The sequence below is a fragment of the Platichthys flesus genome, chromosome 14 (genome assembly GCF_949316205.1).
Source record: "Platichthys flesus chromosome 14, fPlaFle2.1, whole genome shotgun sequence".
Classification (NCBI taxonomy): Eukaryota; Metazoa; Chordata; class Actinopteri; order Pleuronectiformes; family Pleuronectidae; genus Platichthys; species Platichthys flesus.
In genome coordinates, this window is record NC_084958.1 from 22,094,601 (window position 1) to 22,113,663 (window position 19,063).

General features: G+C 43.9%; 1 protein-coding gene and 1 non-coding gene across 2 annotated transcripts; both read right to left on the minus strand.

Annotated features, from left to right (window-relative positions):
- Positions 1-591: 591 nt before the first annotated feature.
- Positions 592-7,394, minus strand: LOC133968142 (uncharacterized). Its single transcript, XM_062403998.1, has 4 exons — positions 7,260-7,394; positions 5,269-6,041; positions 5,001-5,170; positions 592-3,171 (listed from the first exon to the last, which is right to left on the minus strand). The coding sequence occupies exons 2-4, from the start codon at positions 6,001-6,003 to the stop codon at positions 2,253-2,255; spliced, it is 1,824 nt and encodes a 607-aa protein (XP_062259982.1). The 5' UTR covers positions 6,004-6,041; positions 7,260-7,394; the 3' UTR covers positions 592-2,252.
- A 2,829-nt stretch (positions 7,395-10,223) lies between these two features.
- Positions 10,224-10,306, minus strand: trnal-caa (transfer RNA leucine (anticodon CAA)). The gene has a single exon. It is a non-coding gene; the product is annotated as a tRNA-Leu (tRNA).
- Between the last annotated feature and the right edge of the window lie 8,757 nt (positions 10,307-19,063).

Sequence of the window (19,063 nt, forward strand, 5' to 3'; positions counted from 1 at the left end):
ATGAAGAGAAACCTCGGCTCAACTCAAATGAGTCCGACTAACTCTCCCCTGGATTCTGTTTGATTCTTCACTCAGCTCCACCGTCTCCTCTTGTCGTCTAATTCCACGAAACCTCGCGGCACATTTGCTTCCCTCGCTCGTTCTGCACCTGGATCAGTTACATGTTTCATTCGTCCTCTCGGGCAGTGTTCATTAAGTGTCTGTGATTGTCTGGTTTCTTTACTGACTGAGGACGCCTGCAGCTCAGAGCAGGAAACAGCTGCAGCCTGATTGGGCCTGTGTGATACGACCAAACTCTCATCACTCTCGTCCCTGATCGGTACGTCATCAACGTGAGTTTGGATCTGAGCCAATGTGCTGTTTACATGTGAAGGACCTAAAGCTGTGTTGATAATAATAATAATGTAATGCTCTGTAAGTCAATAATCCAGAAAAAATGACAAAAGGACTGACTGTTTTAATTAAATATATAAATATATATAAGTTCACAGAGCTGCAGTGGAAACTGCATCCTGTTAGTCCACATCCAGTAAAATGACACAAATGAAATGAACACACATGTTTTTCAGCTGTAAACTGATCAAACAGGTTCATGGTTTTAATTTCATGTTTATTATCAGATCTTCATTGGTTGAACAGATTTCATAATTGATCATTATTAAATTGTATAACAATATAAGTGATTACTGATGGTTTAGTGGACCAGTGGCAGAAACTTGGACTATGGGCAGAAAAGGTCTCTGGTTCGACTCTGGTTCAACTCAATGGAGTGAAAACAAAAGACGAACCTGGATTGATCTGTCCAAAAATCCAAGAGGATTCTCCCTACCCTGTCTAGTGCCCCTGAGCAAGGCACCTTACTCCCTCAACGTCTGCTCCCCGGGCACTGTACATGGCTGCTCACTGCTCTGTGTGTCCTGCACCAGATGGGTCAAAAGCAGAGGCTACAATTCCTGAAACTGCATGAGTGTGTCTGTGCATTTCTGTGCATGTGTTTGGGATAAATAAATGGATCTTAATCTTAATCTTCAGGGTAAGAACAGTGTTTCCATTCTGCTTTTGAGTTTCAGAGGTGATTGAGTCCGTGTGACACGTGAACATGTGGCGAGCACGTCTTCCTCACCTCTTCATCGTGCAGGTGTCTGATCAACTGTCTGATTGGACCAGTTCAGCTTGAAAACAAATACGTCAGGGTCTGCGTGCCAGAAAGTAATCAGATTACAGTGTACGTGTACATACAGGTATTTTTTGGGGACTTACTTCAATTATTTCTTTTTGGCAGGAGATCAGAAAATCCTTTCAAAATTGGTACAAATGTCCATTTAGACTCGGATGAACTGATGATTCTCAGTGGTAAAAGGTCACAGGGACACAGAGTTGGTTGCTGGAGGTGATCCTAGCATTGGCTGTTGAGTTTATTTGACTGAGGTCAGAGAAATGAAACGCTGGTCCGTCCAGTTGGGAATTGAACCAGGGACCTGTTGCTCAGGTGTGTGGAGGAAATCAGTTTCTGAAATAAAGACCCTAATTGTCTTTCAAGTGCAGGTTTATTCTTTGGCAGAGACGTTCAAGCGATCTGACAGCATGCCGACGTGAAGCTGGGGAAGACCACGGAACATTGTCAGTTGTGCTCTTTCAAACAAAAAGAGGTGATGTGTTTGCGTATAAGGTAAATTGTGTGTGTGTGTAAATGCGAAGTACACCCCAGAAGATAAGACTGGAGGAGACAGCAAAGTGATCAGTGGCTCCGATGTCTGGATTCCCAGAGACCGGCACCTAGTGAGTCACCAACAGACAACTTGTCACACGTGATATGCATAAGCACAGATAAGTGTGGTTACATAAGCATTCATAATGCATAGTATAGTATGATTATATAATTTCCAATTACAGGTGCGACCATGTCGGACACCCGACTCCTCCACATCATTATATTACATTTGATCCAATCAGCCGACCATCTGGTTGGAGGACGATCCACTCGACCACTCAGCCACAGCCGCCCTACTTCAGGGTTAGATCACAGTAAATATGATTTCTAACGTTCATGACTCATCTGTGTCGAGCGGGGAAAAGAATCGACTGAGAAGTTCTCAAAGTGATCAGATTAAAATGGGATTGTTTGTTGATACCGACGTGTTGAAACACTCAGAGATGTATCAAGCTGGGAAATCAGTTCAGCTTGAGGCATGGGCAAAACTTTCACTGGAACAGAACTTTACAGCTCCAGATAATGTTGAAGTTTTGTCTGTCTAATCGAACATGGCCCGTAGCTTCCTGTGCAGGTCGGGTCGGGTGATGGGCCACATGGACTGCGCTGTCATCACGGTCCCGTCGACAGTGTAGGAGTACTGATGCTCCAGGAACTCTCTGGGAAACTTGCACCAGGTAGATTGATCACCCAGACATGCGGCGAGATGGACGGTGGCTTTGATCCCGAAGATAAACAGCACCAGAGACATGACCCAGGTGACGATGTAGAACGGGATGGTTACCTTCTGACCACCAAGGATGAACGGGACGAGGATGCGGCCTCTCCGTGGTGTACCATATTCTGCTGTTAGATCGACAAAAGTCGTCCATGCACCATCTTTTGGATCCGTGATAGTACTGACCATGATGTTGGGAATCAGTCCTGCTTCCTTCATTGAGTTCCAGCCAAGTGGCGGTTTCATGGGCCGGTGTCCTTCATAACAATTTTTACAGCCACTTCCTGAAGCACAGGTAAAGCTTCTGTGCCAAGGCTGCATGAGACCTGTAGCGATGCCGTAGGCTGCATCAGCATTGAGGAGACAGTTCCACGGGGAATAGAGGAGCACATCTTGGATGTTGGACCAGGACCGGAGACAGGAAGCTGGAATCAGGGGTTCTGTGATCTTTCCGTGAGCCAGAAAGATAATGTCCACTTCAATATCTTCGTAATTAGACTCGTCCTCGTTTGACTTCTTGATGATTTGATTTTTCATTAATCGAAACAACTCCACAAGTTTGATGAAAGTCTCCATCCCTTGATTCTCCCTCAGCCATTGTTGCACCTCTTTGATCTGGCATGCTTCAATGGCATACCTTAATAATTCTCTCTCGTCTTCAGAGCTTCTGTTTGGGTTTTCAATAATGCGTTTAACCTTTGCCTGCTCGCACTGTTCTTCTTCCATCTTCTCGAGCATCTGCCTGTGAACAAAACAGCAGAAGGTCCAGTTAGCACGACTTCAAACACACTGAAATGGGAAGTTGAAACTCCCAGTGGATTTTTCAAATGTGTGTTTGCTGTTCTGGTGTCTAAAGGATTGTTTAAGCACGGTGAATTGAGATGATGGTTGTCCATCATCAGTGGGTAGTAAGAGCAAGGGCATTCCTGATCACTGCATTTTAGTAAGTGTCGACTATTCCTACCAAGTAGTCAACTAGTCCGTTAATGAAGGGGACATGTTTTTTCCAACCCGTGTCAATTTGTGTCAGAGAGATCAGATGTTTAAAGAAGTCTCTGATTGTCATCTGCCTTCCTAGTCCACTGTATCGTTGCTAGTTTTAGCCATAAGCGTATGCAGCTACAGATGTTTATACATATTGTTGTGTTACTGTTGCGTTACTTTACGTTTGACGTTTCTATTTACTCTGGGTTAGTTTTATTCGAGCATCTGAATCTGGTTGTTTGACCATGTTTCCTTCTGGCTCTGTGTCTAACAACAGTGCCCCCTGCTGCATATCTGCTGTAGGTACCAGTGCTGTATTACTGCACCAGGCTGAACCCACTTATACATGACTAGTTGACAACGATGCAGTTAGGACTCTTTGTGTTGATAGTGTTGGAACTCGTACGAGCTGGATGTGTCCAGGACGTTGCTCTGCAGGGACTTGAGTCACCTGACTGGTCACAAGCTTGTTGCTCCCAGGTGTTGAGTTTAGCTACCAGGTGGTGTCGCATGGCTGATGGCTGCTGCTCCAACACTGCGGCCTAGTACTTCTGTTCCAGGACCTGGAACACGTTCTGGTGCTGTTTTCTAACAAAGCTCCCCACAAACAGCTGTTTTGTGTTTATACCTGCTGCTTCAACCGGGGCGACACACACACACACAGAAGCTACGACTCAGGTTAGCCTCCAAGAGCATTGTTCCTCCACACCGGACCTGAAATGGGATCTCTCCCCCCACATCCCAGTCCGATGCTCCCCAGGTGGGGTGCCACATATCCCTGCAATACTGTTGTTAACATGTGCACAAAGCAACCATTCCAGAAAGTGCTGCAACTTTAAACACAAACTAGCAGCAAGGTAGCGTTAGCTCGCTGCTGCTACCCGTAACATCTAAGTGGCCTCATCGTCAGAGACACGGTCCCCTCACCGGCACGTCCCCGGAGCAAACACGACACGTCCACCAGCAGCAAGCCGCTGACGTGGAGCCGGCAGCCCAAGGACAGCACCAAGCGAGCTCGAGCACCGTGACAGGAACGCCCTGAGCTGAGGAGGGGGCTATGACATCTATTCGGGTAATAATCCCATTCTACGCCCTCTAGCGTATCGTTTCTGGCGTAGAGGAACCACAGCAAATCGCGGAATTGTTATTTTCCAGAGATTTTGGGACGGTAGACATGCCAGTTCCCCAAATTAACGTGTAAAAGCACTACAAAAGCGGAATTTTCATAATATGTCCCCTTTAACACCAGGGGAAGTTGGTAGAGGTTCTGGACGAACATTTTGCGAAGAACCTGTAGGAAAAGTTCCAGAAAATGTCCAGAGACACAGACTCAGACAATTGTTCAGACATACAGAACCTGCAGAACATGTCAGGAACAGGTCAGGAAGATGTCAGGAACAGCTGCTAACAGGCTGCATTAAGGTGTTGCTCTGTGGTTCCTAGTTTGCAGATGTAAATATTAGAAACGTCAAACTGTTTAACCTCTCATTAAATTGAAGTGAAGGTCACGTTGTAGAAGTGGTTTGGACGTGTAACTGTTTACCCGAGGAGACAAACCTGCAGGAGCAGAAACTGAGAATCACTTACTTCATATCTTTAAACTGATCCCTCAGGGCCTTCGAGATCTTTCGGATTGCTTCGGCTGTGTCTCGCAGGGATTGGCTGGCTTCAGTCACATTGTTGTTCTTGATCAGATCTGTCCAGCTGTCGATCGCCTCATTAAGCGCAAACGCCATTCCAATAGCTCCTCCCACCAGCTGATGATTGACCGAAACAGATCAAAAAGGATAAATTATCAGATGATCAATTAAGAATCAAATAAGAAATGTGTGTGTGTACAGGAAGACGATCTCACCATGCCGCCTCCTTTGAGCACTGTTTTCATTCCAGTCACAGATATTTTCGTGATCAGCTGCTGACTTCCTTTATCAAATAGAAACTTAGATTTCGTCCCGATTGACTTGAGCGTGAAAAACGCTAAAACTCCAGTCACGCTCACCAGAATCGGGAGGTTGAGGCCGGGACCGAACCTTGTGTTATGTAGTCCTCCACCAGTAGACCAATTCGGCTCGTCTGCGATCATTCTGAAGTTGATGTTCACCTTCACTCCACTTCGTCTTGCCACAGCTCTCATGATGTCCGTCAGGATGTGTCTGTCCAAATCGTCCGGGTCGGCGAAACTGTTTGCCTCCTTCTTGTCAGACTTTAGTTTCTCGAACAGTCGCTGAATGTCTTTTGCTAATTTGTTGCTTTTCTCTTCGATTTCCTTTGCGTCTTTCATGGTGCTGCTGGACAGGAAGTGCTCGAGGAGTTTCGTGGCCACAGAGATGACGGCACCTGCTCCTAAATATGTTCCTCCCAACAAACCTAAAAATGGAGCAGCTGCTCCCCCGGTGAGGAAGGTGACGCCAGCACCGATCACACACGCAGCCCCCACCACAGCCACCGAGCTGCCCACACATTCACCGCCTTTGCATTTCTGCCTGAGGGACTCAAGCTCCTGGGCCAGTTTGACCAGTTGGTCCGCACAGCGACTCCTCTGGTCGATCCAGGAGAACATCTGCTCCAGCAGCCTGTCAGCGGTGGTCATGATGTTTCCTGGAGTTTGTCAGTGAGATGAACGTGAGGCTGGAAGACAAAGGTCAGAGGTCAGGTCAAAGAGAGGATGTTTGACGTTAAAGAGACGAACGAGTGGATATTGAAGTTGATTACTTCTGTCTTTGTGTGTCGGTATGCTAATAAGACAGTCTCACGCAGGATTGGTCACAGCAGTGTGATGATCCAGTTTTACTACTTCCTGCTGACTGATTTGTGCATTTCTGTATTGATCATGCATGTAATTATACATATCTTCCATACTATATATATGATATTATTATATATGAGATCAAATGTCAAGTTTGTTTATAAACTCTGTCTCCCTACCCCCTCCCTCTGGTTCTTCTATGTCAGGGGTGTCCAAACTTTTTGTCCTGAAGGCCACATATAGAAAAAAATACTAAGGTCTGGGCCACTCACGCCGCCAAGTGGTGGTGTTCTGAGGGACAGCTGCACTACAGTGGACCATAGTCCATCATATTACATTTAATTTAGCTGACGCTTTTATCCAAAGCGACATACAATAGTAAGTACAATAGTGCTATAATTAAGTTCCATTTAAGTGCTATTAAATTGTTAGTTTTTTTTGGAGGCGGGCCACTTGAAAATGGATGGCGGGCCGCAAATGGCCCCGCGGGCCGTAGTTTGGACATCCCCGTTCTATGTCATTATCTCCCTTCACCCAAGTCCTGCTACTTATGTAATGTCTTCTGCTGCCGTAAAACTGCTCCTGTCCTCACTGTTGGACTAATAAAGGACTTTTTATCTTATCCTCTTTTCCTGCTGCCTCTCTCTCTCTCTCTCTCTCTCTCTTTATCTCTCTCTCTCCGCCCCTCCCTTCCTCTCTCCCTTCCTCCCTCTCTCTCTTTCTCTCAGTCACGTGACTTCTCAGAAACCCAGCTGCAGTTTCTGAGTCAGATAAATATGTTCAACATAATCATTAATAAACTGTAAATATCAAACAATCGTTAAATATAATTTAAAGAATCGATTGAGCTCAACACACTCTTGTCTCTCTATAGTAGTGAGCACACAAATAATGCGTTTGACTGCCCCCAACCTAACTAGTATAAACTTTAAACTAACTAATCTAAACTAAACTAAACTAAACTAAACTAAACTAAACTAAACTATACTAAACTAAACTAAACTAAACTAAACTAACAAACTCTAACTCTGACTCAGTCCGTTGAACGTGTGAGGACCAAATGTCCCTGATCCCGACAGAAAGGACACACGTGCACTCACCTGCTTCTCGTGCGCGTCTGGTCTCTTCTGTTAAGTTGTCTTGACTCGCGCAGTGTAACTAAAAAGTATGAGCGTAGCGTCTGTTTAAGTTTTTTATTCTCATGTGCACCGGCTCTTTTCATCCGTCTCATGAACAGGTAACAAGGGAACTGACAACATCGGTCATATACACAGAAACCTTTACACCTCTAATAAAACGGGCAATACTGCTACCGTAAAACATTGAGAAGAGTGTTCTCTATAAGGATACTTTAACAGTTTCTCTCTGTTATTCTGCTGGAGAAGGACGCACGTGTGTTTCTATAGGTCGACAAAGTGTGTGTGTGTGTGTGAGGGGGGGGGCTTGTGTTCCTAACATGTAGCAGGTGGAAAAATTCATCACATATAAACATCTGGTATTCTCCTTTCCCCCGAGCTCCTTTCAACGGCCCAGCACAGACATCAAATCATTAATTAAGCCTGAATCAAATCTACTCCCACAGAGCCATGTGTGTGTGTGTGTGTCTTTGTGTGTGTGTGTGTGTGTGTGCTTGTGTGTACGCCGGCTATGTTTGAGATGCGGATATGAACAGAGGTCATCATGTTATTCTGTGTGTTAACGTCTCCACAGGGGAAATGTCAGAATTTGCCACTAAATTAAACACAACAGGCATCCTGCACGTCTCTATGGAAAAACAATGCAAACATTTGATTTATTCTGATCACTTCCTGACTGAGGTTGTTTCACCATTGTGTTTTACTCTTTTAATCTCTTTTCTGTGGGAGAGAATGATTTCCTCTTCCAAGATCCCTGGTTTATTAGCTCACCTCCAAAAAGCTGACACTGTGCAGGAAAAGATGAAAAAGCTGAAAGCATTAAAAATGGACACTGTTGGCCAGAGTCTAAAGTGATGAAGGTTTGTGTTGAAGGTGTGAATCATCTCGATGTAGCAGAGCTCTGTATAGAACAGACATTACTGTCCATGTTTCACAGTCTGACTCTGTAATATTCCAGTTCACAGCCATAATCGAGGGCTGCAGTGAAGTCTGTGTGTGTGGAAATGATGATGATGATGATGAGAGGAAATCTTCCCTATCACAGACTTCTATGTGAAGAAACTCCTCCAGTGACTCGGATCCTCTCTGACTCAGACATTTAGCACAGTTCAGTTTGTGGGTGAAGATCGATCAAAGCTGTGATTGAGCCGATCGTCTGACTCCTCTGGTTCTTATGAAAGAAACTGACGACTTCCTCCAATCGGGCTTTTTGGATCATTGTCTGAAATTCAACTAAAACTAAGATTTCTGTTGTCGTCAAACACTCATTTCCTTTAGGGCTGTAGAGCTTCGACACCACTCATCATTACTGAGCTGAGAAACATAAATCAATTATCAATTATCTATATATAATATACAACTTAAATAAGATGTTAAAATTACTTTTATAACATTAAAACAGGTGCAAGAAAACACAAACGGAAATAACACAGAAGAGAAAGTTACACCTGAGGAATATTGTAACTTTATTTTTCTGGGAATAGGCAGATCCCTGATGTTTGTCAAAATAAGTTAGAAGCGAAATGAATAGGGAATAAATAATAATAAGAGATGGAATATATTGTATATCTCATAGAAACACAAATGATCAGAAGTCAGCTTCTAAATTGAACTTTAAACTCATACGTATTGTCTCCTATTGGTTGAGAATGACCTCACGGTTTCCTGGTTATTGTCCTTCCTGCTGAATGCAGTCTGTTGTTGACTGGGGTTGGATCTCTGGCTCTTTTGCTCTGACACAATGACTGCCTTGCTCGTGGGCTCGTCAGCAGCGTCTCTGAGGACGGGACGGGGGGGAGATTTGACCTTGATGGAAGCCAGAGAGGGAATAGATGAGCTTTCTGTGTCTGATCTCCCTGAGGAATCCCTCATTTACCTGCTGAACACAAAGCCCCAGTGTCCCCTCTGCTCCGTCTTTTGTCCCCACGCAGACACCTTGAAGGCCGGTGTGTCCCACAGAGACGACCCGTATTCTTCTCCCTCCATCTTCTCTCTCTCTGTTACTCTTTCATCTCGTCCATGTTGGAGGACGCTGCAGGAAATATGCCTGAATCTTCCAAACGTCTCCGTCTCTCTTCTCACCGTGTCTGTCTCTCATTACCTTGCACTCAGTTCGCTAATGCTTTATTTCTCTGCCTCTCTTGCTCTCGGCTGAAAATCCATCACTGCACCTGAACAGGCAGGCCAGACCTGAAAGCAGTTTGAAAGAGGTGAATTTCTATTCCGTCTTTTTGAGGTCTGCGATTTGTCCTGAATGGAGACATTATAACCTCCGAACTGAGATTCAAGCAGACACAGAGTGGCCAAAAAAGTAAATTAGGTTTTTAATCTTTAATTCATTTACAAAGCAGTTTACGTCAACAGGCATCTTGGGACCAGGACGTTTCAGGCTGCAACGATAAAGCTCATGAATTGACATGTTTCTTCCCAAAATTCACATCAAAACACTTTGGACTAAAGGAAAACGTTCATCAAAATGAAATGCAAGGTCGTCTAGATGCTCCCGTCTTCTCCCTCTGCACAACCACAAGAAAATAGTGTCCGGGCTCAACCTTGAACCTTGGAAAGGTTACGCTCCCTCATAAACGATCTCCAGACCTGTCCTCCCTCAAATCATAAACATTATTTGCATTCCACGTGGAATAAATGTCTTTCCCTGCTTTGTTCAAGAGAGAGAAACTTGTGCTTTTCTGACTTCAAATCATAAGAAACGCTGAAAGATGTCCACTTGGTCTGTGAACTAAAGCAACAGCTGGAGAAAGGTGCTTTTATCTGTTGTGATGAATTACAAGCCTAACGTTTTTGAAATCCCAGAAGTCATCGCTGTGTTCAATCCTGTCCTTGCCAAAGAGTAAGGGGCAGCTCTTTGTATTTTCATCCAATTTAAGGTACAGTCCTGTGTAAGCTCCCAACGAGGAAATCCATCTCTACCAGGAGTGGGATTTGAACCCACGAGGATTTGAGTCCATTGCATCTTGAGTGCAACGCCTTAACCACTCGGCCATCCTGGTGATTATTGGCTGTTTTCAGAAGCAAATAAAAACAATTTTCTTTCTAGTATTTAATTGGGTTTTTAAACATAGAACCATCACATCACAGAATGGAAGATTATTAGGTTGGACTCACTTTGACTTTTGACGTTTGCATCCTGTTTTCCTAAACAGAACAGGAGGAAGGAGGAGAGTGATGGAGGAACAGGAGAGAGGAGGAGGAGACAGACTCTGATCCGACCCCCTGGGGAGCAGTGGAGGAGCAGCAGGAGACAGACAGTCAGGTATTTAAAAGCCCCGGCTGCTTTATTTTCCATGTAATATAAGATGCTTTAAGCCTTTCAGTCCAGTTGTATTTGAATGGTTTCTTTTCCTTTCCCAGTGACGCACTTTGCTCTCCACAAGAAATCAAATGTGTTCTATACATGCCCTGAACGCTGCGCCTGATTTATTCATAAATAAATAAAAAAGGAAACTTGCCCGGGAGCCCATCAAGCGTCTGTGCCCTGGGGTCTGTAGCTTAATGACCAGGGCTCGTTCAAGGTTAATGAGGATGTTTGAAAAAAGTTGGTTTTATTTTTTACGGTAACAAAGGTCAGTGAACGGTGACGTGACGACAAACTGCCTGGACCCGAGCCTGAGATCTGGGAAATCCATCCCCCGTGGAATAAGGATTAAAAAGCCACAAACACACAAATCATTGAGCTTTTAATAGCTGCACAACTAAAAGCTTCAAACATCAATAGAAAGTCTGGGCTTTGTGCCATATAGATGTATTTATATAAATATATATATATAGATATATATATCCTCTATAAACCTGTGACACGCCGGCTGATGTGTTGGATTTTACAGCAGGAATCCACGTCTCAAAGAAAGTGAATTATCTTCCTGAAGACGTTTGGAAGCCGAGCGTCCACGAACCAGATAATTGTGGGAGTCGAGGCGTTGATAATTCTTTCAGGTACGAGACTTTGATCTTTTCTTTTTTCTGTCTTTCATTCATATTCCAGACGAGACGCTCAGACTGTGTCAAACGGGCGATAATTACACAGAAGGACTCCCACTTATACAGGCAGTGGGATGTGACTGAGCCCAGTCCAGATCTGCTGATGGGATGTCTGGTTGGACTCCAGCGACCCACAATCCTCTGCTCTGTTTTATTATAATTGGCATGTTGCAATTGGCCGGTTTCAGGCTCTGAACCATTTATCTCTGTGAGTCGTCGTCACTGCTCTTAACAGACGTTGTTTCTGTTGATAAGTGAAGCTCCTCTGACTGTTCTTTAAACACCTTACTTCAGTTTCACACGATGTAACCTTCTCTGCCACTAGAGGGCAGCACAGAGTCAAACCCGCTTATAACAAAAACAAACAATTTGCGATAGTTGAGATGTTTGTGATTATGTACGGAAAGGTTTTAATTGGCGTTGCTGTTAAAGTCTCTCCTCTGTTGTGAAAATGTCTTCCTCGTGTCCTAAGATCGTCCTTGCTGGAACTTCATGCCACATCGCCCCCTACATTTTATGGTGGTACTGCGCCATATCATTTATTTCGTACCTGCACAAATACGGACGAAAGGAAAGGATACTTCTGATTTAAGGCCGTGTACATTTCCCTTGTACGTATGTAAGGTTTCTTCTGCCAGAAGCTAAGAAAACATTACCAGTCACGAGATGCAGAGTATAAGAAAAAAACCTTTTCTCACTTCTGACTTTCTTCTCGAGGGAAAGAAAATCTCAGGTCATGTTGGAAACAATCTCAGAGTTTAATTCATGAATGATGAATTCAGAGCTTTAAAAAAAACAAATAGTTCATTAATTCATTCTGTGTTTAATTTAGCTTGGCACTGTAATTATCCGTTGAGTTCATAAGGGGCCAGAGTTTATTTTCATTTAATTAGATTCTGATTGTTGAACACAAAGACCCTTAACTACTAAATGTCAACTGAGCAGTGTCGGGTCAGTTCAATATTTACTCAAGAGAGGGTGAAAAAAACCGCTGATGATGTAGTGAGAGATATTCTTCCTACTTGGTCGGGTCAGGGCATTAATTATTTCCACCGCGACAAAAAGAGAATATTAAGCAGCTAATTAGACTTGGCAGAAAAGAAATGAGCTCAGCTATGAATGGATAGATCTGCTGAATCAGTGCTGTGGTTTAAAATGTGTTTACAGGTTCCACCTTCAGATGGAGCGACAAGAGAGAACGTTTAAATACCAGGAGGAAATCCCATCTCCTCTTGGCTCCCGTGTTTCCATGTCACCACGTTACTTTCCCTCTTGCCCCTGAAGCAGAAATAATCCATTAACCCTTCGAACCTGCAGCCGCTGAAGCACCAACTGCTCCGCTCTGATCCAGCAGGGTCATTAGCGTCTCCATTAATTCCACACTCAGCAGTTCAGCTCCTGGAGGCAACAAATCAAACAGCCTGTGGACTAAACAAACATGGCTGCAATTACTGAGGACGATCGTTGGAGAGTAGAGAACAGAACTTCTTCCAAACTGGAGTCGAGAGCAAACCTCTGCAGACGCCCGACTGTCCCCTTATGTTCACTCAAGCTGCACCAAGTTGTGCACACTATTGTGTTTTAAGAAAATCGGTTCAACACCTTTTGTGTAATCCAGCTGACAGACAAACAGAGAGCATTTAAATCAACCCCCCTTTACTGGGGGGAGTCATCATCTTGACAATTCAAGAAACGTGAAGTTACTGAATCATCCAATGATTGGTCACATTTTGATGGTGAGCACCGAGACGGTCGTGAGCTCTGGTAAACGATGTAACTCGCCCAGTTAGTCCGAATGGTCTGATGACCTTTTGATCTTTGGTGGGAAATGAGGAGTCTATAGGATTCTGTGTAGAGTGAGACTGAAGTTTAAAAAAGGACCAGACGGTTTTATGACAAAGTTTTTATACACTGTCGCCACCACATGGCAGGAAACTGTATATAAGTGATTGTCTAGTAAATGGGACACTTTTTAGAAGCTTTGCGTTTTTCTGCCCCCTAGTGGCAAAGAAATATTTAACAGAGCTTTATTAGGAATTACTTTTATTGCTTTGAGAATAGCATTGTTATAGTTAAATATCATCCAGTCACATTTACTGCTGATTCTACATCTGAATGAGCAGCTGACAAAGATGCAATTAATTAGTGTTTGCAAATTATATTGTGTAGCAGAAGTTGTGGGTTGAGTTTCACAGGCGCCTCACATCTGCAGCACTGGTGTCGATGTGTTTGTCTGTGATGAGCGGCTGCTGGAAACCAGTGCAGCTCTTTGTAATGGAATTGCTGTGTGGAAACATCATCACCTGTTGTGGAAATTGAGGTCAGATCTTTCATAAGGTTTGTTTTGTTGACGACACCAGAAACACATCAGCTGCAGATGCCCCCCCCCCCCCCCCCCCCTTTCCCTCTGTGTTCAGTAATGGATGTTTACATGGGAGGAGACGCAGCTCGCTCTCATCGGCCCCGCCGCTCTCAGCAGGAGATTGTTGGAAGGGAAACAAGTGTCAGTTTGTGACAGGAGGAATCCCTGCAGAGAAAAATGTCCGACACTTACAAACAGAGAGAAAGCAGAGTGAGAGACGGAGGAGAAGAGAGAGAGAGAGAGAGAGAGAGAGAGAGATGAAAAACAGAAAGACAGATGGACGGAGACAGCCCGGAGGAGGACAATTTCACATGGGAAGCAGAATCTTAATCTGAAAGGAGGATGTAGCCCGAGGCAGATCTAAACGCATTTAGAGTCAGTGACGAGCAGGAAATAACGTTATTACCGAGAGGAATGAAGCAGGTTATTAGAAATGAATAATCATCCAAATGTTTACATGGATAATGTACTTTTTACTGGGTTGAACCAGTAGAGCAGAACTGCTTTATTTCATTAAAATGCCTCCAACCATCCTGTGATGTCAAAAAAACCTTGAGACCACCTTTCTCATCCTGCATTTTAATTTGAAAGGGTCACTTTGCCGGTTGTGTGTCACAGCTAATGCACTTATAATGTGGAAACTGTAAAATGTCATCCGTGGCCCTGAGTATAATAATATCCGCAAATTGAAGTTCCCTGGACAAGACGAGGCTATTGATCGTGTGAAGTTCAGATTCCAGTGACACTCGTGCTGCACTAATTGTTTTTTTTTTGCTCGTAAGGACAGAAAACGTGTCTGAAGCCACAACTACTCAGTCTGTGGTGAAGATTTAAAATAAGAAACAGTTTTTTTTTAAGCTTTCACATCAACTCAGAACCATAAATATATATTAAATCATTGTTCTACCTTCCCAGAGAGTTCAGAGACGATGAAACATCAGGTACATATAAAAGGTCTATTTTAATGTGTAGTGAACCCGATTGACCAGACAGGGATTCGGTCTCTCGGTCAAATCCCATGATGGAGCTGTTACGGGGGATTAAGCTCTCGACCTTTCACTTAACATCTTCCCTCTCGGCCTGAACCTGCAGTCCCCGAGCTGTCCTCTGTCCCATTAGCAGGACTCGCTCCCCTCTTCTGATCCGTGTTCTCAAAGCGTTCACTAATCCGGGGCTCTGCAGTCGCTCCGTCCTGATAGCAGGTTCAGTCGCCGACTTGCTCGTGAGCCTTTCACAGTGTCGGGGTGAGTTTTGTTCCAGGAGAGAGCATCTGTCAGTCACCCGTGATGGATCGGAGATGCTCTGAGGTTGTCGAGGCTCTGAAGCCTCCCGCTGCGAAGCTCAGGGTCTAATATCACGCTTCACAGCCCCCCCCACAGGGCCTCTCAGCTGGATACACCCACAAGAGTCGAGCTTTTACTGCTGCAGCCGGGTGTTGAGAGCGAGATGGGAAGAAGTCGGTCTGACAGCAATGAAATAAAACAAAAGATCTGTGAATGAAAACACAGAGAGAGCCAGAAGAGCTGCGAGGGAGAAGCGTGGTTCGGTCGGTAGTTAATGAAATATTAAATCGCTTTAATAGCTTTAGAGTCTATGATGGAAGGGAATGAATAAAGGAAATCTGTGGGAAACAATGATAAAGCAGAGTATATATCCATATAGGAGTTATTCATAAGTCTCAAGTTAACATAAACTGATTTATTTTTGACTTATTGTGACGTTTCAGTCTCTGCTTCTCTTCAGACCTTCTCAGCTACAGCTACTTACAACTTTTAAACCCTGAGGCAGAATAATTGTAAATTGAAATTTGAATAATAAACCAGAGAGCAGTAAAATCATAAATAATGTATGATAACTTAATCTGCACACAGAACTTTGGATCATGCAAACATGCCCCAATGCATTTTATTGTGTTATTCTCAATGAGACGTTCCTTCTGACTTCTGAATATTAGCAAGTTCCTTTCAGCTGGATGCACTAACTAAAGGATTCACAGCTCCTCCACTGCAAACACACAAAGCAGCGAATCCCTCCTGCAGCAGATAGTGGCAGTAAATCTCAGTCACAGCTCAGTTGTCATGTTGAACAGCTCATGGCAGCTTCAGGGACTCGTCTCTTCTCAATCTCCTCAGGATCTTCAAAGTGGGGAAGTCGACAGCAAAGGCATTTGGAAACCTATCGGCACATCTACAACCACAGACAGATGATACCTTTCCAGTATCACCTGGAGCAGCTTCTGCTTCATCCGTGGAGAAAGACGTGTTTTTAACGCAGTTACAGGAACAAAGACTCATTTGAGTTGTTGTCTTGTGCCTATTTCCTCCATCATCTGGTGTGAGAGCGTTTTTCACAGGGGGGGGGCTGACAGATGCTCTTTGATTTTCCAGCTAAATGGATTCCTGCGTCTCTGGGTGATCTTGGCTTTAGAACAAAATAGGTGACGCTGCAGTTTCACAGCTTCCTGTCTCTGAGCGGCCGAGCGAATCTCTATCAATTCACGCTTTAGTGGAGAAATGGATCCTTTGCTCTTATCAGGTCATCCAGGCGACTCAAACTGGGCTCCTGGATATTTTGTGGCTTAATACCAGTGCCAAGCTGGTTTTCCCCCTGGGGTCTATTAGAACAAAACATGCAGGTCGGCTCCAACAGCTCGACAAGGTCAAAACACCCTCGTCCTCCATCTTTTGGATTTCAAGTGCTGATGAAAATTGTATTTAAGATATTGTGGATGAATATTTATATCATGTTTTCGTAAATCTCTCTAAAAAAGAAATATCTGTCCTAAAGTCAGAGGAAAATATCCAAGCTTTACCGACTCTGTTTCTCGTTTTTATAAAAAAAAACAAAAAACAAGACAGTTGTCAGATTCTTTATTTGCTTGAAAAGACAGAGATAATCAGAAGAAGCCTGATGGATTTGTAACTTGTTCTCAGATCCACAGAGGTCAATTCTCCCAGTTGGAGAAAGAGAAGAATAGCGAGACTTTGAGTTTTGTTTTTCTTCTTGAATGAAGGTTAATGAACATTTTGAGCAAAGTGTTTAAATCAAGATGACGTTTAAATGTTCACGAGTCACTCTGTCCCACCTCTCATAACCTGATCCGAGATAAAGTCTAATTTTATATCCCTCACATATTTCTGCCGTCTCTTATCTTAAAGAAAAGACTGTTCCACTTCTGAGGCTGTTACTGAATCAGTCGAGATGAACCAGAGTTCAGAGAAGTCGCTCGATCTTCACGTTTACAAACCCAAGACAAGTGAGCAGAGAGGTGAAGCACAGCAATGAAGAACAGAACATTTACAGCTCTGACATAAAATCAAATGAGATACACATCAAAAACCTTATGTAGACTACGTTCCTTTACAAAGTCCATTATCAGACTCGATGCTTGTAGTGTGGATCCCCCCCCTCATGTGTCCCAGTGTCAGCTGGGATTGCCCCCCCCCCCCCCTTAGATAATGGATGTAAAATAAATATTGTCCGGTCTGATTTCTCAGTTGAGTTCTGTTTCCTGTTTGTAATCATGGCTGCCAGGTGTTTGGAGGAAGCAGGACTCGTCACTGTGCCTCCGGGTGTTCATCAGGTGATCGTACAGAGCCCTGGCTCCGGGGCCGACTCCGGGGGCCTCAGCAGACTTATCCTCCCGAGTCCGGAGCCTCTGCTGCAGGCGGGGCCCGCAGTTATCCAGCTGGTTCCACAGAACATGTTCATCAACCTTCATTATCCAGCAGCTCAGGTTCTTTACTTTCTCTTTATTTCAAGGTTTCTGCTTAAAATAGTCAGTGTCAAAATATACGATTTTTGGCCTGAAATTAAACTGCAGTGAGAATAATTCCTCCAGAATAATTCCATCTCCCCCTGACTCTGGTGACCCCCCCCCCCCCCCCCCGTCCTCCTCCCTGCCTGCACACCACATTAACCAGCCAATATTCTGGATAATTGAGCTATTTCGGATAAAGCCCTCTCTTTTTTATTCTCCGCACTACAGCCTACATTAGTCGTGCTGATAGTGAGGATCAACTGGCAGCAGTGACTCACGACTGAAAGAAAGAAGCAACCCGTGTCAATCCATGATAAACTTCGGTGCATAAGTAACTTATGAACGACGTGATTCATTTTCTCTGCGTAATTTGAAGGGATGATTTGCTCTCGGACAAATTTCCTCTCAAAAACATTTTTAATGAAGGAGTTGAATTGAAATGCTATTTTCAGGTTTAATGAAAACCCTTTCTCTCTTTTTCCTTAATGAGACTATTAATGCACGAGAACAGTGAAGCTCCGGTGGAATTCATTTACACTGGATTTGTCCACGGAGCTCTGATTGACGGCTTGATTAATTCCTTTTCATAATTAGAATTTGATGCTTTATCTTTAAAGTTGAAAAGATTCCCAGACGTCTGTGTTTAGAGTAACGCCGACATAGAAACTTTCATTCAAGGTAAACACACGTGTCTTCCAGTAACTGCCCAGTGCCATGGAGTCGTGAGGATATCGTCTTACTGCAGTAAATGGATGTGATGTGTATCACTGACGTCTCAGTAGAGTAAATGCAGGATGTGTAATTAATACCTCTAAAATCAAAAGAGAGCTGCCAACCACTAAGAGGATGATCAGAGCCTTTCCACCTGCGATCAATACCCAAAATCCATCTGGAGCACTGGTTTCTACTGGTTCAGATTTCTGCTCTTTTATTTCATCGTGGTGTCTCCTCACCAGGTTCTGGGTTTGAATCTGACGGCAGCTGGTGCCTCTCTCATCTGCGTGGCTTCTCTTCTGTACACCAGCAGGTGTAGAATATGAATAAAAATGGACGACACATCTACATTTCCTCCCACTATCCAGAAATGAAGCCAAAATATCCCAGATTAGAAGCCATCTTGCCCTGATGACATCATTTGGGGCCAGAGTCTGAGCACTAGCTATCAGGGATGGAGTTGTGGTAGCAAAATTTTTAAATATGGTCCATATCCCAGCAACTAACATGGAGGAGACTCGTGACCTATACTGCAGCCTGCTGTGTCCATCTTTATAAAAAGTCTATTCTTACGACCCGTTCAAGGCGAACCCCTCCTCTCACCCGATGTCAGCTGATTTGGCTCCAGCCCCCTTGGACCCTTAAAAAGATAAGTTATATAGACTTTAATTGGATGGAGGGATGGAGGGATGGAGGGAAGGATAACAGGTGGATGGTTGTTTTGTCCTGTAAACACTAAACACTATTTCTTCGCTCTGTAGATTAACTTGCTAAATGGCTTCCATTTTTCATAAGTGCCTCCAGCCTAATTAAAGAATCGTTATGATTCAGAGGAAAATGGGAAACGCTGTTTACAGTTTAATGTAATGATCTGTGTGACTTGTTTCCACTCTCTTATTTAAACGTCTTATTGACTTTCGGGGGTGCTGTCCG